Source organism: Siniperca chuatsi, linkage group LG1 (assembly GCF_020085105.1).
Source record: "Siniperca chuatsi isolate FFG_IHB_CAS linkage group LG1, ASM2008510v1, whole genome shotgun sequence".
Lineage (NCBI taxonomy): Eukaryota > Metazoa > Chordata > Actinopteri > Centrarchiformes > Sinipercidae > Siniperca > Siniperca chuatsi.
The window spans coordinates 9,235,957-9,261,441 of NC_058042.1; the positions used below are offsets into that span (position 1 = coordinate 9,235,957).

Sequence of the window (25,485 nt, forward strand, 5' to 3'; positions counted from 1 at the left end):
TAAGTTGACTGGACATGTCATGCGCTGATGTAGCCTCCTAATGAAAGAGATCATGTTGAACTCAAATACAATAAGAGGAAATATGATCCATCATGAGGAGTTATTCTGAGTGGAGGCCAGTAGGTGTCAGGCTCACACCGGTGAAAGAAACAAAAAAGTGAGAGCATAAAGCAGAAAGTGGCTTTCACATTTTATTAATATTGACATGGGTACATACATAAATGGGAAACGTATGGATAGATTGTGTCAAAAACCAGGATTTGTTTCTTTTAGAACTGCTCTGTGTTTTTATTACAAACCAAATTCAACAAATGAGACAAAATGAAATGCAGCTGTGTGAATGGCAGATTACACATATTTCATATAGTGTCTTCTTCTAAGAAAAAGACCATCAGAAGATTGGAAAAAGTTTTGGTTTAGTCTGTTGTGACTCACAGATGCATGTAATGATAGAAAAAACCCTAAAACAGAGAAAATTATGGGATCAGATTTGTGTTAAAATACTCAATCTAAACTGTACATGATATCTATAAATGCCTCAAGACTTTTTTTTAAGTATCACTTCACTTGGTGAAAGAAAATCTTATTGTTTGATGTCGAACCTGAACGGCTGTTGAAGTAAGTGCTCGTAATAATGTGCTCTATTTTAAACATAAAGATCCTCATATTTTTGATAAAAGAATTTGGTATAGGACGCCATGGTCAAATTTAGAAATGTTGCCCATTTAAAGTGCTTAACAACATATACAGTGTTACAAATAATCTAAACAATAAATTTAACCAAAGACAGATAAATAACAAATATATGTAAAAACTCAAGATATTCAAACAAGCAACCAAAGCTAAATAATGAGATACAGTTTGAACTTAATATCACAACTATACAAGCCATTGCACATCGTCACGCGATATATATATGTATATAGTATTGTTTTTTTCTTCTCAGAATAGCTAAAGAGCAGACGACTTTGATTCAGAGAGACTCCTTGGTTTGAGCTTTGCAGCTTCAGATCAACAATCCTTTGATTCACAACATAAAATTAACTCCATGTTTAATCCTGATCTCTTTTACTCAAGAGTTCAGGTTTTTTTGGGGGGGTGGGCGGGGAAGTCGCTGCCAAAGCCTTTCTCCGAGTCTTGACATAGTGCTAAAATCAGTAGTGTGTCTATACAGCAGGTTGGTAATCCTTAGGTTACAGGTGGGAGGTGAACACATGAGAGCTCTCGAGGTGGACCTGTGTGTTTTTTTTGTTGTTGTTTTTTTTGGCTGTGCTGGGGTCAGGTGCAGGGTCGTGCAGGGCACTACGGAGGCAGCAGCGGGGGTTTGAAGGTGCAGGCTCCGGTACACTGACGAGGGGTGAGCATCTTGCAGGAGAAATGGTGAAGGGCGTCATGAGCTTCTGGGGAGGAACAAGTCCATCAGTGAGAACATGCAGACAAACACAGACAACACTCTCATAAAGTATTGTTCAATTTACAGGTGTAAGTTGTTGTTGTTTTTAACCTAATATTGTTGTTAAAGGCTAGGTTCACATTTTTTCAAGTCTTTTCTTGAAATAATACGTACATGTGCACTGAGACAGTTGTTGGTCGTTGTAATAGTTCCTCTTGTCCATTAAGAGATTTGTTCTTAACATGATTTCAATGTAAGTGATGTGAGATGAAATCCACAGCCCTTGTTCTGTGTAAAAATGGCTTCTAAAGTTCGGCTGAAGCTAACTGGAGGCTTCAGCTGTCTGAATCACACATATCAAGTCAAGTCATCCAAAGTATTTTCAGTAAAAAATTTCATTGTGTTTTCATAAGCCAGGTTTTCGGCAGAATTTTAACCGAATTTTCTGAAAATTGGGAAAAGAAAATGAGAATTAATGTGTTTCCATCCACTACCGTCATCAAGATAAACAGCTGGTGACGCTAATTCTCCAGTCGGGTGCCATTAAATCATTGCAGAGGAAGAGGGCGCAGCGAGATGACGTAATTAAAAAGAGCGCCAGCCAGACCTCAAATGGTGGAAAACATGATGGAAATATGACATATATGTTTGGTTCATGTATTAATTAGAGGAAGGCTACAGTCTCATCGCTCCGCACAGATCTGATGTTTTCGTCTGCTGCTATTTTTAGTCTCTTCAGTGAACGTTTAAGTCACATGCTTCATATACGTCATTATTTATTCAGTCTGCTTTTATCGTTACACCAACTTTTGCACATCAGCCAAGCGTAAAAAACTTTTTTTGTGATATTTTGAGCTTTTTTGGTGAGTGTTAGTAACAAAAAGAGGACATTTGGTAATAAAAAGACTCACTTTGGAAGATAGACGCTTGATTCATATTGCTGAAGCCTCAAATTAGCTTTGACTTAATAATTTTTATGCAGAGAACAAGGACTGTGGATTTTCCCATCGCTCTCATTGAAACTGCTTTAAAGTGGGATATCTTTACAGCCAGAATGGACAAGAAAAACAATTAAAGCGACCAAAAGTACTTTCGGTTTCACATATGGGCATTTGAGTGTAGTTTTAAGACAGACTGGAAAAAATGTGAACCTCTCCTTTAATGGTGTCTTATTGAAAATATCAATCACACTGATAACAGGAGATGTTTCATACAAAAAGTAGCACTTGCATATTTATGTTTGTAAGCAAAAAAAAAAAGAAAAGAAAAAAAAAAGACATGTATTCATGTTCCTTTTTGGACCAGATAAAATTACCTTTTAGCTTCTGCTGTATTGCATAACGAGCCTTTCTCTCTTGGTCCAACTCGCTGCACAAAGTGTCTATCCAAAAATAAAATGAATAAAAAATAAAAGAATTGGTCAAAAAAAGAATAAAAAAAGGAAAATAAAAAGAAAACTTGAGTTGCTGTGTAGCATCTGAAGTGGAGGAGTGTGATGTATGCTGTTTGCCCCTATGGTATTTAGAGTGACCCCTCTGTGTACTTGAACCCTGTATTTAAACTACTGTAACATTAAACCAATCCTTTAACGGGTGGCATTAGTTGCTGTCTACTGCATGTAACCGATACAGCACTACATAATGGTCTGTCTATTCAATTTTCCAGGGTATGATTTAGGAGAAAATAACCTTTGCAAACAAAACAACGTGGTTTCAGTTTCACCTTTTGATATCTAATAATTTACTCAACTGCAGGAGAAAAAATATGGAGTTTACAGGAAAAAGGCTGGACACAAATCACCAATATTTCAATATGCAAGTGTCACTTTTCCTTTCTTTTTTAGTTTAGAGGCTACTTGGTTCAGATGGATTGAAATGGCCTATGTTACTTAAACGCTTTTTGTGGCTCAAATTCTTTCCCCCCATAAACTTAAAGAGCATTGATCTACATCTGCTTTACAGTCATAATCTATGGAGGCACAAAGTACAGAGAGAGACCAACCTCGAACAATCTGCAGCTGCTGGACCATTTCCTCTCTGTAGGACAGCTCTCGCTTCATTTGATCCTGAAAATTATCTGAAGAGTACCGAAGGCCACGTCAGAAGGAAAACTCTCTGACATTGTGGAGATAAATTAAAAAGACACATTTCCTGGATTCGAAAGGACAAAATAACTCGCTGTTCTCCTAACATCAAGCACAGGGTTTAAGATCCAAATAAGGATGCAAAAACACATCTCTCTCTGTGGCTTTGACTCACAAAATGCAATCAGACTCACTTTTGTCCTACCTTTTAAATGCTGAAATTCTCTCTCCAACTTTTTCCTCAGCTCAACTTGTTCCACAAGCTGCTTCTGCAATTCCTCTGCAAAGCCCAAACCCAAAATGTGTCAATTTCAACACCAAATTATTTTCATCTGCTGCAAGGAAATGTCATTATTGACCCTAAAACACTGAAACATACCCCACCAGACACCTACAGTACTTCTGAACAACAAGCAGGGATGTGGTGCAAGAAGAAATCATTCACCATGATGCCAATAACCACCACTATCAACACAAATATCTTAAAATCATCTTAAAAAACATTTTTCTTCTCTCTCCTCATCTACCTCACATCAATTTGATTCCACTTAATATGATATATTTAGATTTTCTGCACATAAAGATTAATGTCAGCCCAGTAAACCGACTGCAGGTGCGTTTACATCCTTGATAACAACCATTTCACCGCTTTGCTTTCGCTCGCTGCCACAGTAATTGCCATGCATTGCCTGGAGGTTGAGACGATAATAATGGAGTCCCAGGGTTTTTCCAAGCGTTGTAAAATAATTAGCTGCCGTGCCTCGGGGTTATGGCTCTGTTCGTTAAAATATTAATAGCCTCTAAACGATTTCCTCTTACAATAATAAGTCAAAACTCCCACATCTCGTGATTAAGTGGCTAACAACTATGGAAACACTTTAGGCCTACAAAAATGTAAATTCTCATTCAGATTTTGGCACGTCATCTTTAGCAGGCCGTGGGCATTTAGCTGCATTTAAAATGAGGTGGAATTCAATGTTTAATATTAATATAATAATAATAATAATAATAATAATAAACTTTTTTAAATAATTAAACAACCCTGAACAAACGGTCGAGTTAAAATTGGGGTTATAAATTCAGAAATTCAACCTAATTAGCAAATAAGTGGATATATTTAATTAAATGTAATTTCTTATATTAAAAATAACAAATAAACATCCGCGTTAATTAAATGTGGTGACCAGGCTCTGTCAGCCGTTTAGCTGCTGTATAAATATAGATTTGTTGGCTGGCGATTCACGCACCCAAATTACAATCAAAACAGGGATAATTGCTGATGATAATTAATATCACCTGCAACACTTTTTCTCTCTTTTGATCCTGAAAACAGCCTCTTACCTTTGGCCATGTTCTCCAGATCTCTTTCATGCACGCTGATATCGATGCGCAAAGCTCCATCGGCTGCACAAAAACAATGAAACACATTATTTAACATACAAATAAGTCATCTATACAGCGATCTTGTGCAAGGCTTCTGATGAAATAAAAGTAAAGCAGCTGACAGAGACAGAATGAGTGGATTTTGAATTTAAAAACAGCAAAAATATAAAACAGAACAATTAAAAACCTTGTCTGTTCTTTTGCTCCTGATAGGATGTTGCATTGCGTTGGTTCTGCATTTCAGACACGTGATGAACACCTAAACATAAACAAGCGACAAAACATTTTTAGTGAAAAGAGACAGAAACGCCCCAATTTGCATACATAACCAAACCATAAATTGGTTTAATAATTACCGTTGGATCTGCTCGATTGTTTCGACCCAAACGACGAAGGCTCGTTCAGGAGCACGTGGCCGTCCTTTTCATTAGCGTACACCTGTAAAATGAAGCAGACACTCGTGTTTAATAACGCAGACCAATTATATGTCATTTACTGCGGTTCTTCACATAATTGAGGCCATTTTCTTCAAACAAAAAAAAAACAGGAGCTCTGCAATTTGTCGTGAAGATGTTGAACTGATTCCTAAAAGAAAGAGAGAAAAAACACTAATGTGGTGGTGAAATGTCTCATAATTCAACAGACACACAGAAAAGCATTTTAATAGAAATAATTCAAAAAAACAAATCAGGATAAATTAGGGGTTTATACTTGAATTATCCTGATTGAATGGGCGATACATTAGTACAAATGAATGTGGCTCCTTATTGATCTTTTTTGGGAAGGTTCTTATTTTAGAGGTAAACGTGCTGCCTGGCTCAGCGGCACTTCGGCAGGACAGCTGAATGACACTTTCTCCAAACACGAGGCCGCCCTACTGACCTTTATTCTGATTAATATTTAGAAAATATGCCTAGCAAATATATCCGCTACATCTGGGTTTTTTAAATTCCAGGCCAATTGATCTTGATTACATTTTTATCGGCCTCCTCTCTTGTATAAACTCTTATCATATTCTCCACTACGGCGACAATTCAACTTCCCCCGCGGGGATCATTAAAGTTTCATTTAATCTAATCTTACTTCATGAAGAGGAGAGCCATTACGCATCCGTCTGTCCTCATCTGATGACCCGGTGTGCACGGAGTCCTCCGGTGATGGTGCTGCCGCTGCGGGGCTGGAGGCATCAGGCTGCTCCTGGCTCTCCTCAGCACCCGAGGACACCTGGTCCGGCACAGGGGAGTTATGGTTGTCCCCTCCCGGCGAGATCTGGATCGGCTCCTCCTCATCTTGTCCCCGGTTGGACTCCACATCCACGTCCGGGTCGTCGTCGTCCACCACGCTGTCCCTGTCCGGTGACATAGATCTATAACTGGAGCTCTCGCTGATAAAATCCGGGGACAGGTAGCCAGGACGCACGCCGTAGCTGTCCCGGTTGCCGTAGAGTTTGGCGATGGTCTCCGCGTCTTTGACCACGGGTCTGAAGGCCGAAATGTAGCTGATTTTCCTCTGTGGGGTCTCGTCCCCGGACTTGTCCTCGTCGTTCCTGGTGGAGGAGGACTGGGAGCTGGAACAGCGCTCTCCGCCGTCCTGCTGGTGGTGAGGGTGGTGGTTGGTGTCTTTGGGTGTGTTTGCGCCCCGGTCGCTTTGGTCCGATAAGTCGAGCTCGCTCTGCCGGACGCCTGGCAGCTCTGGGGGAGGTTTGGGTGGAGACCCCGGGTAGGGCGGCATGGGTAGGCCGCCAGCTGTAGGCCAAAACATAGGGAAAGCCGGGTAAAGGGTGTCCTTCGCGCCAGGCCAAAACACACCAGAGACATTGGTTTTGCTCGCATCAGGCACACCATCGCTCTTTTTCTGACACAGCCCATAGCTGGGGAAGCCATAGGGGTGATGGGGGAACAGAGGTGGGGGGATTTTCTGAAGCATGCCAAAGCTCTTGCTGGGCACTGGGATGACTGGGTAGGTCCGTGCGCCGCTCGCCAAACTCAGGCTATTATTCCCCTGATCCTCGTCGCACCGTAAAGTTTTGTGAGGGACCTCAGGGGAACTGGTTTGGGCCAGGCTGGACGAGGCCTGTGATTTCATCGGCGAGGACATTCCCGACCCGTTCATGGGCAGAGTCCTCTTTCTACTCCCCCCGTTGAACATGGCCTTTACATCCTCCCACGCGTGGTGAATGTCCTCAGATTGTTTTTTGTCCGATAGTTTCAGGTGGCGTCTCCACGAATTGAAGTTGGCCGCGTCTGGCTGCAGATACTTGGACTCTGCGGTGCGATGGGAGTGGAAAATGAATTTATTTGGGGAGAAATACATGTTGCAAAAGCTGCACTTGATGCACTTTGCTCTGGAGCTGTTGTATCTGGCGGGTATGAAGCTGCCCCTGGAGCCCCAGGCGCAATCATGAGACACATCAAATGCGAAATTTTCTGGTAGCTTTGGGGGGCTGTGCGCTCCCAGGAAGGACTTGCAGAGCCTCTCGGCCTCCCGTTTGGTGATCATGCCGCAGCGCCTGGAGGAGATGGGCATGGCCCCGGCGCGCCGCAGGAGCTCCAGTTGCACAGGGGTGCACTGCACACAGGTGATGCCCAAAGCGACCCGGCGGTTGTGTATCTCGTTGTAGCTGTAGTTTTTCAGCAGGGTGTTAGAAATCTGCGCCAGGCAGAGCCTCTCCTTACCGTCTATGACCAGACATACGATGGGCACCCCGTACAGAGAGGTCTCACTCACTTGGTTTGGTCTGAGGGAGCTGGGCCCGGAGAAGCTCTGTGCGTCCTGCTTTAAACTGGGGGAAGAGCTGGCGTCTCGTCCCGCGTCTCGAAGCTGTCCGGGCATCGACTCCATCCCTGGAAGCCTGTCAATCAAAGAGAAAACTGGAGTGAACCGGAGGCCTGTTTGACAGAATGCAAAATCACAATATTTTCAGTGCATCATCTTGAAATGATTTAGCTTGTGACAAAAAAAATGGTACAAAAAAAATCAAACAAACAAAAAAATAACTAAATATGTTTAATAAATAGAAAGACTTTCCACAATGTAAATCGACGTGATGTGAGGAAGATATCATGTTTTTATCCACATGAAATCTGGTAAATAGAGATGATAACATAACTATTATTATTATTATCATGGTGATTATTATTATTACCTTTATTATCACGTAGCTGTGGGGGTAGTGGCCCTATAATTGTTGTTATTTAAGGGACATTACCATATAAAATAATAGTAATAATAATAATAACAATACATAAATATATATGGGCTATTTTTAAAGAAATTACCAACTATAACTAACATCAGGCTTTTGCAGGAGGTTATATTGAAAAGTGAAATCAATCAGACGTCTTGTTAATTATTTCTCGTATTCGTTCATTCCTCCGTGTCTTCGGCCTCCTCTCTCAGGTTATCCGGATTCCTGCGCGGAGGTGGATGTGCTTCTCCTCTTATCTTCAGATCGGCTCAACACTCATTGGGCAACTACTTAAGAGTCACATAAGATCCTTATATGCGGATAAGGACAGAAGGAAAACGCAGGCTAAGCTGCGCCAATGCGCTTACAGGAAAAGAACAACTATAAGCTTCTTTCCTGGTAATTACACAGATCCAAGAGCGCGTCTTCGCATTGTTAATAAAAGACTAGCCCTATATATAATTAAAGCATCTGCGTAGATTAGCCTCAGCCACTTGCTCGAAATTGGGTTGAAGCAGGCCTGTCCCACGTTCACCTGCGCAGACTTGGGCTACTTTTTGCTTCTCGTCATTGGCTTTAAGCAGGCCGCTAAAATACATGTAAACAGCCCGCAGCGGCTTTAATTATTCTTGAACAACTGACATGAATACAACTATTTTAGAGTGATTGATTAACCAACATTTGCCGCGTTATAATACATATTTGAATAATAAAATTCAAAGATGATCACGATTTCTGGCTAAAATTATGAATAATAAAAAAAACATACCTTTCTCTCCTAGAAAGACGACACACTCCAACAGGGTTTGGGATGGAAAAATGATAATAAATATGAATAAATAGATGGAGATGCAGGCCCGGTGAGTCCAGAGAGGCACGATGCCACAGACGAGGAGGTCTGACAGTTGAAACTCTGAGCTGGAGTATTTATTTCAGTTTATTTCAGTGCAGGCAGCAGCAGGCAGGACCTCCATCCCGTTGGATCCCGGGGAGGTGAATGGCGTGTAGACAGGAAGCACATGGCACCTCTCTCTCTCCCCCCTTCTCTCTATCTCTCTATCTCACTCACACACTCTCCCTCTCTCTCTCCTGCCATGCTGATGTGTAATAGCTCTCTCTCTCTCTCTCTCTCTCTCTCTCTCTCTCTCTCTCTCTCTCTCTCTAAGACGTGCTGAGCGACTACACACCAGTTTTGATAATTCACAATTTTGACGCACAAACATGATCAGAAACAGAAAAAATATCACGCACAATTAGGCCCCGGCTGACCCCAAATGGAGAAACATTTTGGCCCTCAGACCCATGTTTATGAATATATTTGTTATTACATATAATTAAGAAAAGAGCAACATAACAGTCTTGGAAATATCTGCGAAAAGACAAAATAGAGAGAAATTACAACAGTGATAATTGTGACCCCTCCTGGACCCCGTCACGGACCCTCTAGGGGGCTCCCGGACCCTATATTGGAAACCATTACTGGCCTAACTGATCATGCACAGTGTGTTTTAAGCATCAGTTCAGTTGTAATGATTTACATCCTGTATTATTTCCACCGCAGCAGGAGCGAGCTGACAAACAAGAGGCAGCGAGTTGCACTTTGGAGGGCAACAAGAATGACAAAAGGCCCGGGCTCATTTATCAAGTTACACGACCATCTGTTAGGCTTCCACGCCGGCCACAGAAATCAATCTGAGGCCTATAAGCGATAAAAGAGACTAGACAAAGAATGAATGAAGGACAATATATATATATATATATATATATATATATAGAAAGACGTCTTGGATTTGGAGGCTTTTGTTCGTGCGTCAAGTCATTTGGAGGCGTTTTATGTTCACACTGAAAATGGAGTGAATCTGGGATGAGCTGATGATAATGCCTCAGGCTGGACTCTCTCTCTCTCTCTCTCTCTCTCTCTCTCTCTCACACACACACACACACATATATGTATACATATATACATACATAAAAAATGTCAGTGATGGAAATGGTGACAGTCAAGCCGACATGAAACCAGATCGATGGCTGATCACTTAACCAAGCTAATGTCCCGTCTCTCCCGTAGAAGTGTAGATACCTGCAGCAGGTGGACGGACAGAGACAGGCAGTGTTTGGAAATGAACAGAAGGGAATCTGTGAAGCAGCCTAATGAATGGAGGGAGGAAAAAGGCAAACACAGTCAGACATTTTTTTTTCATGAATGGCAAGAGTCTGATTAGCAGCCACGCCTTCGAACAGGACCCCCACCCTTTCCTGGAGGTTTCTACCACTTCCACATAAACTGTCCTGCTGCTAGAAATACCTGTGTATTAATCCACTGCTGAAAATAGTCCCCAACAAATGCACTTTTTCATACTGTTTGAGTAACATTAGCAAAAAACGTCACAGCCCAGCCTTTTCAGGAAATTATTTATAATTTTTAAAATATTAATCTACACATTTGTGACCTGTTTATAAAACATTAACATCTTCAGCAGGAACCAATGGGCTTGGGGCTGAGTGCCACAGACATGGTAGGGAAGCGGGACAGTGCTGAGAGACAGACTAAAGCAGTGTTGGTTAACAGAATAATGCCAGCGGAAATCTTTTAAAGAAGAAATAATTGGGTGGTTACAATAAGTGTATTTGATGTGGGATGGGGGGTGTTTTAGGGGGGCCAGTGAGCAAAGTGGACCCCAGAAAGTCACAGACCGGCCCTGCCTTCAGACTGATAGAGAGCTTGTATGTATAGGTTTTACATAATCTGCACAAAACAAAGGGGTTACAGCTAATGGAAAGTAATTTATACTGTAAATACACAAATAAACATAAACAAGCAAATTAATATTTTGGGGGAGTGTCAAAGAAGGCAGCTAACAGAAACCAAACAAATGATTAAGTGCGTTTTTTGGACAGTTTATCATAAATAAAGTGACACCACAGCAGATGAACTAACCAGAATAAACTCGGGCTGATGTGAGAGAGTGTGAGGAGAGTGTATCATCAGCCTGTGTGCAGCCTGAGATCGCCAGTTTTACCTCCCTGCAATATTGATGCTGAACCTGATCCTAAGCGCATCCTCTCCTCTTTCACCATCAAGAGGCTTCCCCTGCAGCCCCCGCCAATAATTACAATTTTATACTGTAATTATTCCTCTCTTTTTAATTATTTAGACCGCCGACTTGAATGCAGCCATTGTCGCTGCTTATTCCGGGGGAAACGTGAGCTGACGTGGCTGGATCAGCAGCGAGGAGTTTTTAATTAGACATTTCAGCGGTAATTTTAGGCGAGCTCTTTATTATTACCGTTGGATACAAATTACCCGGGCCTCATTGATATGCGCTCAATTGTTTGAACAAACCTTTAACCTGAAACATTAATGCGCTTCAGGTTTAAGTCATTAGGAGTCCCAACTCACCAGGTGAACTCAGACCTGATGGATTATTTAACACGGAAGTGGATGCTACGGTTGTTCTTTATGAAATGACGTTTAATAAGCGTCTGATTTGTAATTGATAAAGTGCAGCTTTACTCGTTTTTGCCGTAAATGTCTGGATATCAGCACATATGTCCAAATTATTGCAAAAAATATGACTAAAAACGGTTTACAAAGTGGGAAGTTCTCATGTACTGTCCCCCAGAGATACTGTTGGTATTTTTATTTTGGGATATATCATCGGCTACTTTTGCTCCACTGTTATTTTAACTCATTTTAATTTCCTGTTTTAATGTGTTGTTCTGGTGCATCTCTTCGCCTCATGCAAAGCACTTTGAGTTGCCTCTGCGTTTGAAATGTGTTATACAAATGATCAGCCAACAAACATGACATTGATGTAGTTTATATGCGGATATGGTGCTTTAGGGGAGAATTCATACCTGCTTTTCCTTCATATGTTGATCTATTTATTGATTTATTGCCTGATCTGCAACTTGAGATCAAGTTCAAACCTCTTATTTAATCGACTGTTATATATGTAATGGAAACAAAATGTGTTTATGGGCTTTTGTCGAAACAAACGTCAACTGCGGGAAACAAAAGGTGTCTAAAAACTGTATCCATGTAAAACAAAAGGGGCTTTAAAACGCAAAATAACACATCTAACTGTAAAACAACCAACATGAGTGTGTGTTTTAATGCCACCGATCTTTGTCATTGATTTGAGTCAAAAGCCTGCGTGGGGTTGCAGCTGAAGCATGAGCATATTTTTCTGCAGGACGTGTGTTTCCTCTCACTGTTCAAGGTTTATTTCCACATCACACTTGCATTTTGTCCTGTGTTGTAAAAAGATAAATCAAGCGCGCCTCAATCAGGACAGGTTTAATAACAGCAGCAATTGAGGCCAAATGTTTTATAATTAACAGTTGCATCAGCACCCTATAAAACCATGACCCCTATAAATCCCATTTTAGAGACCAATCAATCCTCCTCTTGGACTAAAGGGCCTATTGATCCCTCGCTGCTAAACGCTTTCTGCGTATCCTTTTTTGTTTCCAGTGAAAAGAGCATTTCGATTGCACTTTTTATTGGAGGAAAGATTCCGCCGAGAGGAAAGCGATGGCTCGAAAATTAAACGGTGACATTTTAATTACAGGACATTGATAAAGGGATCTGGGTAATGGCTGTGTACAGGGCGGCCACTCATTGTCCGTCTTGATGTGCTAATCAAGTCGGACTGCTCTGGAAAAAAGGTCATGGGCCGGTACAAAGCAGAGACGCAGCTCGGTGGGACTTTGGGGATATGAAGGTCCCGGACTGCCAGAAATGAAGACGCATCTCCAAACAAAGCGCGGTCAATATCCCGGAGAGAGGCCCGCCAGATGAGATCATGGAGCATCCAAATTTTCATTCCAGACATATTATCACCATAGGTCACATGAAGCACAGCCATAGATCATCTGATGCCGCAATTGACACGCCACAGAAAACATTTGTGGCAGGCAGAGCTGACTGATCAGCATCACTGCCCCCAGTAGGCTGCAGTTTAGTTAAATCAACCAACCTGATCCGCAGGTATCAGTCAAGTTATCATGTCAGCTTTTTAATGTGATGCAACGTCGTGACTCAACGTTATGAGCTGGATGAGAATCTTTCTCAGTGCTTTAGAAAGGGTTTTACAAATCTGAGGCAACACATCTGCAAACCAGATGCAAACCTCCACCTGCAGGAACAAAACAGTTTTTATTTAAAAAAAGTTTTATTAATTTCAGTGTTCAATTATTTTCTCCGAATTGTGGTCTAACTGCGCCTTTTGCACAGTCAGGAAATCTAGTGGGTAAACACTGAATCCATCAACTTAACTCAACTTTTTGATCCAAATCTTTTTTGTGTGTGTGTTTTCTGAGTATAAACAATATTGGTTATCAGCCTTTGCTACAAACCATGTGTAAAGTCCAGTTGTAAAATATAAACTGCACCTGAGGCATGAGGTGTGGGCCCCTATTAAAGGCTAGGCTCCCATTTTTTCAAGTCCATCTTAAAACAATGCGTATATGTAGGTGGAGAGTTAGTGGTCGCTGTAACTGTCCCTCCTGCTCATCCTGCCTGTGAAGAAGTCCCTTCCTAATGCTACTCCAGTGTAAGAGATGGGGGTCAAAAAGGGTCAGTTTGTCCACCACTTTGGTCCAGACTGAAATATCTCAGCTATTAGCAGGACTGGCACAAATCTTTCTGTAGGCATTCATGGACCCCGGAAGATGAATCCTAATGACTTTGGTGATGCCCTGACTTTCCCTCTAGTGCCATCATGAGGCTTACATTTGAGGCTTTGAGTGAAATGTCTCAACAACCATTAGATGAATTGCCATGAAATTTGGTGCACACATTCATGTCCTGCTCAAGATGAATTGTAATTCCCTGACTTTTCATCAATCAGGTCAAAATTAGATTTCGTCCAATTCTTTGGCTTATGACCAAATGCCTGAAAAACTAATGACATTCCCATCAACCTCAGCTGAATTTTGTGTCAAGTGATATTTAGCAAATGTTAGCATGTTTACATGCTAAAGTAAGATAGTAACCGTGGTAAACATATCTGCTAGACACGAGAATGTTAACATAGTCACTGCGAGCATGTTAACATGCTGAAGTCAACATTTTATTAGATTCCCAGAAGTGTTTTGTTCCCATTTGGATCAATATTATTCCTTCCTTGGTAAAGCAGTACAGCAATTTAAAAAGGTATTTGATGCTAATGAACTGACTGTAACCCTTTGCAAAGTGTGCCACTTGTTGGCCGACATAAACAGCAAAGCAGAGCAGCTTTTACAGCACGTTACACTTCACAAAGGAAGAATACGTTCAGGTTTTTTGAAACTACTGTGTGGTGGTAGTAGAATAAAAGTTAACAGAGTGGATGTGAGACAAATTAACAGACACTACTCCTGCTCATTTTAAAATAAGCACACCTAGCCAGCTGTGGAAAGTGGGCAGAGACTTAAGGTTGTCAGTTTCAGAAAGATACAAAAATGTTCACTGTTCCCTCGTGAACGGACCGTCATAAGGAACTTTGCAGTGCTATCCAAACTTCTGAAGAGCCTTTTATTGGCGGCAAGCAGCAACTTTTAATTCGATACTTAAGGACAACTCTCTTATTAATCCGGCAGTAGGTGTGCAACATCGTTTTTTTTTAAAGGATACTATAGTAAATGTGACAAAAGCAAAATTATTTCCTGCCTGGCTGGATTTTCAGTGAAGGGCTTCAACAGATGCTGTACTGTGCACTATGGAGTCGACCCTGCACTTTTCAACCTCTAATCAACTTTTCTGTGACGTTGGCTGCATGAGGTTCATACAGCACAGGGAAAGACTCTAGTCATTTAAACAAAAAAAAAAGACATACAAGGACGAGCAGTATTCTGGCTCAGAGCTGGCATTTGTTGTATTAGTGCCTTTAGTGTCCCTCAGAAGAATAACTGGTGGGGTGAAATAGCAGGTAAAGTATCTGTCGCAGCAGGAGGATCAGATCTCATTCATTTAAAGATCTAACAAAGCGAGGGATGGATTTCTGTATGATCGTATAAGTATAGACAAGCTTTGAAATCACACCGTCCGTCCTTCTGCTTTGTGAGGCTCCTTTTTAAAAAGTTGATAGTAGAAACACAATACAACACAGCGCTGATTGACTACATGCTGCTCAGGTGTGTGTCAGGGTCCTGAAATGCCTTCATGGCTCTGCTGTGTTACACAGAGCTGCATAATGATCAAATCAGGCTGCCTGTCAATACATGTGTAGCTGCATTCAGACAGAAACTTGTATAAATAACATCGTACAAGGTCTCTGATTAAAGAACACAGTATAAATAACAGTAAGTAACACAATGAAGCTGTGAAGGCCACTAGTCCATGTGGAAACGAGGACATGGGTAAATATGAGATTTATTTATTTAATTTTAGCAAAACAGCAAGAAAATTAGTGATCTTGACATTAGCATGTTTTCTTGAGATCACATTTATTTAATGCTCAAGACAAAATAAATATTTGAATATTTGAGAAAAATGTAGTAATTAAATACAAGACCTCTGTGGCCTCAGATGAACCAAATTATTCTTTTGCACCTGATATTATAAACTGTTTACCAAACACTGTGATGGCTGAGAGACTATTAGTAGCGGCAGTTTTAAGAACCCATAAAGTATTTAGCCTTTTTTTGACTTGCCGCTACAGGATGACTAGTTTAAATTTAAATTCAATGATTTTGGTGAATGCAGCTTTCTTCTCAGCATGGACACTAATGTCGTGTTTTGCAAGAATGTTTTGTTTGTTCTTGATTCACACAGTTGTGAACGGTAAAGTTTCACTGTGTTTATGCTGCACTTTGCCGAACAAATGTCAACAAACGGCCTTTCAAGGAGCTTCTGCTCAGTGGTGGAAATACTGCAAACCACTTTGATATTAGATAAAAGTGAATTCAACTTTATGAACATTCACGTTAACATTTATATCTTTATGTCCAACTCTTCATGTTGTAGGCTGAATGTACGTACAGAAATTTTTATCCAATAGTGAGACGCCAATATGCTCACAATGACAATGTTAACATTGTGATGCTAAGCAGGTATAATGTTTACCATGGTCCGCCATAGCCATCAAAAAATGTCAACCTCACGGTGGCGCTGGAGGAAACGGCAGTGAATCACCAAAGTCAGGGGACCATGAATGTCTGTAAAAAACTTCATTGCAATCCATCCAATGGTTATAATATTTAGCAGTAGTAATAATATAATATTTCAGTCTGGACCAAAGTGGTGGACCGACCGGCAGACTGACCTTGCCGTCTCCACAGTCACGTCAAGAATTCAGGATGCTGTTGTCACCGGAGCTCAGCTTCTCTCTGAAAGTGACGGTCTTGAAAACACATCAAAGGTATGAAATATACATTTTTACATGAGAAAAAGAAAAAGTTTTTGCATAAATCAACACTGCTCAGCCACATCAAACCTTTCTACATAAAATCTAAGCTCTATTTGCTTTACTGCAATTTTGAATGATGGTGTTTTGGTAGACTCGTCTATTTCAAAGCATGTTTTTCATTTGGCATTATAAACACTATTAATTCAGAATGTATTACATTCAGAGGCTCATCAGGACATCAGCAGTTTGTGAGGTCTACATGTGAAGCTGTTGAGCTGGGATGAATTGTGTGTTTGGTTAAATGGCTGCTGCAGGTCTGTTATCAAGATGTCCACGTTTTACTTTAGCTCCACTAATAGTAGTTACTGTAGTTTGACTGGTAAATGCACGCACTTATTGATTTTGACGTAATGAAGTTTAAACATCAGGAGTGATTCATGTTCAGTCATGTACAGAGTTGTAATATACTGTATATAAACGCATTAACCTGTGGAAAAACAAAATGTGAAATGTCCTTAATGCATTAAGAGAAAAAAAACAGCACGATGTAAACACAACCTTCTTATTGGACTATATATGTGTACTCTGAACTACTTTTCACAGGTTAATGCACAAAATAATAAAGAATAAGGCTGACGTTAATTAAAGGTTGACTAAGATTAATTATGAAATGCAAATTGTAATTGAACCTGGATAGCAAGGTTTGGGTCATTTTACGTCAAGACATGCAAATGTCAAACTATTAATGAGGAGACCATCTTTTTTCTATATACTTAATGCCATGTGAAGAGTTGGGGCCATGTCCTACAGGTGTCCCAAGTCTTGTTACTGTAATCTTAAGATGGCTGTATGTACTTTACACTCAGATTCCAGAGTACTCTGCAATACCTAGCTAAAACTAATGCAATCTAATACAAAAGACTGGCAACATGTTTTATCAAAATAAAACCATCGACATGTAGACTGAGAAAGATACTAGAATATACTGAATAATGTTTATGACAGTTTGTTTTTAAAAGGTCTAACGCTAAATGAACGACAAAATCTCAAACTTACCCAGATTATTATGTTTAAATACTTTTTATTATTATTTGTGCATTATGGTTGGAATATGTGCCAACACAGATAATTACAGAAAAGGCCATAATCAGCCAGTAATATCACAGCATGTGAGTCCAATCACTGACTTAATGCTTGGTGGTTTAGGCAAAAACAGGAAAAATATCAGGGCAACTCACAAGTAGTGATCTCTGTTGTAAGCAGGCTGAAAAGTAAAAAAAAAAATATATATTTCCACTGATACTTCAGATTCATATTTAAAAATCAGAGTCAATGTAAACATTGCCAAACCATAAAAAGACGTGTCTGAGCTTTTGGAGCTTACAGTACATCTGCTCAGAAATATGAATTGTTTTTTTATTTTTGGTTTCATTTGAGTTGCAAGAATACATTAACACTTGCAGGTTGTTCATCGGCACTACACACTCTTCCTATTTCACACTTATTTAGTAGTTATTTAAGTATTTATAGCTTCAGTTACATTTAAGGCCAACTTAATGTAAGGTGGATGTCACACAGGTAGAACTTGACTTACCCAAAGTGACAGTTAGATGAATATAATTAACAATATATGTGGTATAATGCAAAGTACATATTCATTGTGAAACTGCTGGAAAATCCATGGTGATGTATTTCAGTTACTGGGACATCTTCAAATTTTGAGTTTCACAAACTGCGTCTTGCACAGGCGTCCTTCCCAAAGTTAAGGTAAAAGTATATTTATGTACATAAAAGTGAAAAGGCTGTGCCTCATTTTCAGGTTTCTGAGGCAAATAATGGCACTAATGAAATTTGTTAATATGGGAGGGATCATGACACAACAGCGCCTCTGCTGGTTGTGCACTTTACTGGATTCCATTAACAAACAAAAACAATTTGTCTGTACATTGTGGTACATTGAAACAAGCAATGCTTATTAACAATAATTAACTGTTGGATATGGAAAACGATTCCATAAAATTTTATATTTAATGTAGTCTGGGATCCCAAATCAAATTCACTGAGAAATCGTGGCTCGATGAGTTTTGAGCACAAGCAGTAGAGGGCGATAGGAGAAGTTTCCCTCCCACACCGTAACCCGTTAAACAGCTTCAACCAATCACACTTCAAAAATACTCCATTTACTAGCTTTTACCAAAAATATTAATTGCATCTCACGGGCCTCCTAGTTCTAGAAAAAGCTAGTATGTTGAAAATAAGATTTTTTTGCCAAATTAGATTTTTTGTTTTCCAGATGTTTTTGGAGCTGCCACACTGCCATCTTCAATTCACTTTCCACACATTGCATTGTGGGACAACAGTGTCCACCAACCCCAAAAATATAAAAAATAGGCAAATTTAATGTGAATATTTGCATCTTTAAGTATACAAAATTTTGTATGTATAAATACGTACATGCACTACATGTAGTATAGAGCTGGGACACAGCCTGGGATTTCCACACACATAGTTATTTCTTTCATTCCCCGTCGGGTCCGTTCTAAAGGAAAGTAAATGTCACTTAAGTAGCATGTACGCTAAATTTCCCGTTCTGGAAATAAGATGCTTGACAATCAAAATTCTGAAAAAAAAAAGAAGAAGATCCACTGTAGGCTTGAAATCTTCAAGAGTTCCCAAATTATGCTTGGAACGATGTTTGATTGTTCTACAAACAACAAATGTGTTCTGTTTTGGATGATTTACAGTCAAAGGCCAGTGATTAAAATCTACCATCCATGTGTCTCCTCATCGTTACAGAGAACAAAAGCAAATTGAACAGTGTGAAACTACTCATCCAGCCTGGTATCCTCAAATGGGGTATGAAAAACAATGTCTTAGGTCATTTTGCGTGCTATCACAACGCATGTTTTGCTTTTCGCGTGTCATTTCATGCTAATCTGTGTAGTGACTTCTAATTTGCTGAGACGGCGTGTTGTTTTTTGCGCGAGGGTCATAGAGGGAAAAAAAAAATAGTCAGATGATGTACTATAAAAAGCGACAAAGTCCACGTAGGGAGGAGGTCGGGGTGGATGGATGGGTCTAACAAATACAGGACAATCTCCCAGAAACAAACACAGGACCTTCACCCAGGAGAACGCCGTTTGTGTCCAGCGTGAAACCAAAAGTCAATGTTGACTTATTTAAACTTATGTACGTAAGTTACGGAACTTATGCAACGTATTTAACTTACGTCGCATACGTAACATATTTAACTTACATAACCTACCCTTTTAACCCAAACCACGACCATTTCCTAAACCTAACCAAGTAGTTTTGTTGCCTAAACCTAACCGTGACCGTTTCACAACGTTAACCACGTATATTTTCTGTTAGCATGACGACTAAAGTCACCTGACTATGACAACGAAGGTCACTTGACTTCGTCCTTTCCTGCACGTCCAAAAGTCATGAAATGCGGCATCTCTAACTGTGTTAAATGACAGGCGAAAAGCTTAAAATGCGTAGACATGACACGTGAATGTCTGGCGTGCTATTTATGCACAATCCCATGATATCATGTTGACTCATTACATGTATAATAAACTGGTGCTTTAAGCCTTTTCTGTTGCACTGATGTATTGCCGTTACATTCGTTTCCAGCGATGCGCACACTGTACACATCATGTCACTGTAGGCTGCGTTCACTGTGCCTTTGTGGAAGTAATGGAATTTAATTGCACTTGAGCTCTACACATTTCAACAGCTGCAAAATAAAGACCCTGCAGAAGCAATTCATTTTAGTCACTTAACCCATTATGTTTGCCTCAGTCATGAGAAATCCATATAACTCACCATTTGGGTTATCAATGGTCTTTGGTGTTAAGTGCACTGCGTTAATGTTTTCCCTCTACAGTACTGTATATTACGGAGCCCCCTAAAGGTCATGGCAGGAATTGTTTTGAGGACTACTTTTGCATTCCCTCGCAATATGTTTTGCGTTCTCTCGCAATACTTTTCTTCTTCCATTCCTTCTGAGCCATATGTCTACTTGTAATGGAAGGTAATGTGGAGATTCTCAAGTTAATGCATTAAGCATTGTTTATGGACACCTCACCTTATATGATGTCCATTGCAAAGAAGTTATCAGATATAACATTATCAAACTTCTGGGTGGGAGCTGTAAGTTTAAACATCAATTATTGCTCCACACTTACAGCAACAGGCCTTCTGCCAAAACCTGTTTCAGCAATGAAGGTTACTTTAATTTGTTTTGTGCAAAGAACAGAGGATCCTGTGCAAAAATGCAAAAAGCTTTCCGACTTGCATTGGTCTGTATTCCTGATGTATCTCTGCAAGTGGTTCAATGTAGTCTGCTCTTTCTGTGTCAAAACCACAGACTCTGTTTGCAGCATTTCAGTTGCCTTCTTGTTTGTTGCTTTTTTGACTTGCAGCACATTAGCTTTATGAGGTAGATTCAACTGCACATCTGTAAATCCGCCTCTGGAGACATCTCCTTTTCCTCAGTGAAACCCCTCTGGGGTAAAGTACTGTACAGACTACAGATTACGGTACTGCTTTCTTCTTGAGAGACCTCTTGATCTAAGAATTGGTTTAAGTTGACTTTCACTAGTTACATAACCATGCATGCCTATTGAGCAGTTGTACTATATCAGCATACTTAAAGCCCAGTTCAAAGTAAAATTCAATGAGCTGATGATATACTGGGGCGTTGCAATGGGAGCAGCTGAGCGGAAGAAAAGTATTACGAGGTAATGCAAAACATTTTGCGAGGGAATGTAAAAATAGTTTTCAAAAAAAATCTCACCATGACCTTTAGGAGGCTCTGTAGTATATCAACTGATCTCATTAGGCAATGCAATAAAATAGCATAATTTCTGTATAGTACATGACATATCTTGCTAAAGTAGAACTTACTGGTGAGAAAGTGGATAAAACAATAAATTAAAATGAAAAAAAGTGTTTATAAGGGGAGGAAGAGTTATGGATTCTGTTATGTTTCTCTTCAACTGTCCATAGTTTCTCTTATTCTTAATCGATTCTAAGAAAAGCAAAAAACAGCTGAATGAAAAACTGCTTCAGCACAATTTCCTCTCCAACAGTTTCAGTGGCATTCAACGTCAGGCATGTCTGTGCAAATGGCTTAAACGAAAAGAAACTCGGGTTCCTCCCGATGAGTGTGAACAATAAATTGTTTGGTCAGTAAGCTTGAGAACCAAGAAAAGATGCATTTCAACATTTCATTCCACTCTGTAACACTGCAGAGCTGCTTCAAACTCACTGATACCACAGGCTTGTTCACTTAAACACTCCTTATAGACAGAGCTTTGTATCCATTTAATACCCAAACATCACAAGATTAGGGTACAACTGGATACAAATGTTCTAGTCTGGGTATTAAAACAAGGTACATTTTTGGGGGACAGTTTTCCTATTACAGTGACAACCTAAGTTTGCTGAGGTAATAAATGACACCACTGGAAAAACAGGCACACACATGGGCAGTTACTCACAGGCAAAAACCTTAACATTCACTAGAGGGCTGTCAACAGTAAAGCACAAGGCGGTTATTTGAGATACCATCCTCGAAACAAAGCACAACTCTGCCAGCGTTTTGCAGTCTTATGCTTTGAAGTTGTTTGTCATTGATCCTTTAAAGGAGGACTGTTTATCTCCATTCATCAGACTGTGGTGCTCACTTCTGCTCATTTCTGTATACTCACAAAAAACGTGGAGACGAACCTGCGGCTGGAGACCCACGATAGAAAGCAGCTCTCTGTGCACTTTTTGGATGCAGAAATTTAGATGCAGAGTTCAAAGGACGTGAGCTCCTCAATGTCACGGCGCATGACACATAAATACTTCATGTGAGAAATACTCTCAAAGTATTTCACATCTAGTGATTTTTGTCCATGTACATTAAGTCACTTGTACAGTGCGTATGGACGTACATGACCCTGAAGCCTTTGATAAGTGTTCAAGGTTTGGGATCAAACGTCCGGGTCCATCATGGGCAGACAGCAGGAGGAGGTCAGACGTGTCCCTGAGCCTGCTGAGCTCGTCTCTCCTCCAGACAGCGACAAACCCACATTGACACCACCTCTGCATTACCATCATTATACTGTATGATGAAGGAATGGTCCTGAAAAAATAAAGAAAAAGATATTAGTGTTAAATCTTTTTCATTTAGAAAAACAACTGACGGTGCAAGTTTGGGTTTATTTTGTTTTATATAAAAGAAATACACATCTTTGGAACAAAATTGGTGCATTTAAAGGTTTTCTATAAAAAACAGGATTTACACAATAACAATAATGAGCGGAATTGTTATTTAGTGAATAAATGCTGCTAATTGTTTGTTTATTTGCACACTGGTTGCACTTTGAGTCCTGCTCTTATTTTTATATTGTTCTTTAATATCAGGGAGTGCCATCATAATTTTGTTGTGTAGCAGTACAATGACAAAGTTTATTGACTTGAAAAGAAAAATTAATTCAAAAGTCAAACTTGTATGATGTTTGACATTGAATGTAATGGCATGGAATGGGATTAACTATTAAAGTTAGGTTTTACTAATAAGTTGTGATACATTTTTTCAGACTGAAATTCCCGAGACATATCCAGACTATGGACTGTAGCTTTTAGCCTTAACTGCACTGAGAAACCAACTTAGAAATTACACTTAAAATACTAAATTTAGCTTCACTCAAAATTTATGCTGGAAAAATCGAATTTTTTAATTAATTTTTTGAAACATCTTTTCAGTTTCCATTTTACAATTAAATGTCATATTTCAATAAACATTTTTGCATTTAGAATAAATATTTGCCACTAATCTCACTCCATACATATGACCTTCAGAATAATTGTCATCCACTGCAAAAATGGACTGAAGTGGCTGTAAAATCACACGTAATGAGCTTTCTCATAAAAACTGAAAAAAAGTATATTCTAACAGCTATGAAAAAATGTTTATACCTACTCTGCAATATTATTTTTTATTATTAAACAGATTGGAGCCACAAACATTATTACACCTTTATGTGAAGTGTATGGTTTTGTTCTACTTGTATAATTACTCTAAATCATGATTCAAGAAATAATAATAAAATACAAATAAACTAAACAGGAACATCACTAAACCCTCTTAAACATTTATGTCCAACAGATTTGGTTTTAAATGCAAAACGTTTAAGTAATGGCTTGTCAGGGCATTTTAAAGAAATATATTTGGAGTTTAATGATCTACATGAGTCCTAACAGGTTGTAAAATCAGCTTTGTTATAAAAAGGCAGCAGTGGCAGTAACACAAACCATCTTTGTCGACCATTTAAAAATGACTTAAGAAATGCTTTTGAATATGATATTAATGTTTTCCCAGATTTTCAACAAAGAATACAGTTTTAATCTTGACTGATTTTCATCAATAGCGCCTATAAATTAACTCTTGAAAACCAACAAACATACGACCAGTCTCTGTTGACTGGTCGTGTTCACTTGTTACTGTTGCAGGACCGGAACAGAGATGTCACATGTGATATCTCAATGACAACAGTCCCAATCACCAGCCTCATCTGGGGGACTTTCCAGACCAGAGCCAGAGGTCACAGAGGGGTCAGAGGTGAGAGGGGAGGAGGTTGTAAATGAGACACTTCAACTGAGGTTGACCATGATTTATATTTGTGGTGTCTCGATGTCCAATTAGATAAACAACGCTGTGGCCAGCCAGTTTAAATGAACTTGTCAACACTGATTTCAGCGATATCTGTCCTTAACAACAAGAGACTGTCACTGTTAATAGGAGTTCAGCTCTGACTTAAGCTGGACAGACACTGTGCATTTTCTTTTTATTAATCTTGTGTGTTGCGAGAACTCACACTACATGTTTTAATCTGCCTTTCTGCACGGCCACAACCTGCGACTTTTATGCTCATGCTGTACGGATCAATTGACCGGTCACGATGCGGGTGCTCACACTGAACGTAAACATGGAACCCCGGTCGGTTTTGTCCAATAAAGTTTATTCAAACAAGACCACCGCATCCTGCTGCAACAATGCTGACAAAAAGAGAGAAAGGCAGCATTACTTTGTGTAATTCTACTATGAACAGAAAGTAAGAAGGAAAGAAGAAAAATATGGAGCTATAGATGGCTGGAAGATGCAGACAGTCTAGTCTGTCGAAGTTTTATATTACATCAGTCTCAGCCAAGACTACAGTTTTAGCCACAACGTGTAAAATACTAGTCTAGTAACAAGCTTGCTATGACTTATAACGGATCGTTTGACAGCAGACATTGAACCGTGGAACTGCTCAAACTGCAGACAGCCGACCAAAACTGCTAATACCCAAATCCATCTGATCGTCCACGAGCCAGATCATTGATCATTAAGGTAATTAATCAGGTGTCGTGACCCTCCTCAAAATGTACATCAAATGACAACCGATCTGGCAGAAATTTTGACTGATTCGAAAATCCGGCTTAATCTGTACTGTCTGCCTGGCTTAAGACATTGTGTCACAAAAGAGGAATTTGTGCACTTTTGCTTGGCTATTTATGGTCTCAATGAGAGCCCAACCACTAAATCAGCCTGACCGATATAAGATTATCAGAGATATATTGGGATCTACGTATATGTTGCCCAAAAAGTGACAAGGAATTGCAGTCCAGAATTATCACAGCTATCTTTTCAAGATTTTTTGGCCACCAACTCCTGAGGATAATATCTGGCTCCTTAACTACTAAATGCTCCACTATGTTCACTAGCTAGTCGTTTATGACTGTCTGACATTTGGTGCTGGGCAGGTATTATTATAAAAACACTGATTATAACTGCTTTAAGTAATTTAGAAACAGTGTCACTATTACAATCTTTGTCCACCAAAGAACAATGACAAATTAATTTTTCAACTGTAAAATGTCCAGCTCAATATCTTGGCGATACTTCTTTAAAAAACAAGTTTAAGGAATCCTTATCAAAAATGTTTGTTTATGTTGTGCATCTATGTGAAAAAAAAGAATATCGTCTGAAATATATATTTCGGATTTTCAAATATTGGTCTCCATATTGGCCTCAAAAATCGGTTGCGATATAGTCACGATATGAAGT

General features: G+C 39.6%; 2 protein-coding genes across 13 annotated transcripts in view; both read right to left on the reverse strand.

The window, feature by feature from the left end:
* Nucleotides 1-178: 178 nt before the first annotated feature.
* Nucleotides 179-9,095, reverse strand: LOC122883377 (SKI family transcriptional corepressor 1 homolog-B-like). 11 transcript variants are annotated; one of them, XM_044214081.1, is made up of 9 exons: nucleotides 8,816-9,093; nucleotides 5,943-7,710; nucleotides 5,216-5,297; nucleotides 5,047-5,118; nucleotides 4,818-4,880; nucleotides 3,682-3,756; nucleotides 3,395-3,469; nucleotides 2,709-2,774; nucleotides 179-1,397 (listed from the first exon to the last, which is right to left on the reverse strand). In XM_044214081.1, exons 2-9 carry the CDS (start codon nucleotides 7,698-7,700, stop codon nucleotides 1,303-1,305), a joined length of 2,286 nt encoding a protein of 761 aa, XP_044070016.1. In that variant the 5' UTR covers nucleotides 7,701-7,710; nucleotides 8,816-9,093; the 3' UTR covers nucleotides 179-1,302. The 11 variants fall into 11 exon arrangements, 7 of the variants coding, with proteins under 7 accessions (XP_044070016.1, XP_044068333.1, XP_044069145.1 ...); XM_044212398.1 differs by having other exon boundaries at nucleotides 179-1,400; nucleotides 8,816-9,092; XM_044213210.1 differs by lacking the exon at nucleotides 8,816-9,093 and adding an exon at nucleotides 8,005-8,594 and having other exon boundaries at nucleotides 179-1,400.
* An 8,348-nt stretch (nucleotides 9,096-17,443) lies between these two features.
* map2k5 (mitogen-activated protein kinase kinase 5) overlaps nucleotides 17,444-25,485 on the reverse strand; it is a 67,040-nt gene continuing 58,998 nt past the window's right edge. For both annotated transcript variants that reach the window (XM_044221067.1, XM_044220225.1), the window contains one exon: nucleotides 17,444-22,518. In XM_044221067.1, coding sequence (XP_044077002.1) covers nucleotides 22,408-22,518 — 111 coding nt within the window. In that variant the 3' untranslated portion in view covers nucleotides 17,444-22,407. The remainder of the gene's footprint in view (nucleotides 22,519-25,485) is intronic.

What these genes read in the sequence shown, in the direction of transcription:
- LOC122883377 (XM_044212398.1), bottom strand. Translation starts at nt 7,700, where the DNA reads ATGGAGTCGATGCCCGGACAGCTTCGAGACGCGGGACGAGACGCCAGC. An exon ending in GGAGCAAAAGAACAGACAAG is followed by an intron (nt 4,881 to 5,046) that starts GTTTTTAATTGT and finishes GTTTTTGTGCAG; the next exon opens with CCGATGGAGCTTTGCGCATC. An exon ending in AATACAGCAGAAGCTAAAAG is followed by an intron (nt 1,401 to 2,708) that starts GTAATTTTATCT and finishes GTTCCTCCCCAG; the next exon opens with AAGCTCATGACGCCCTTCAC.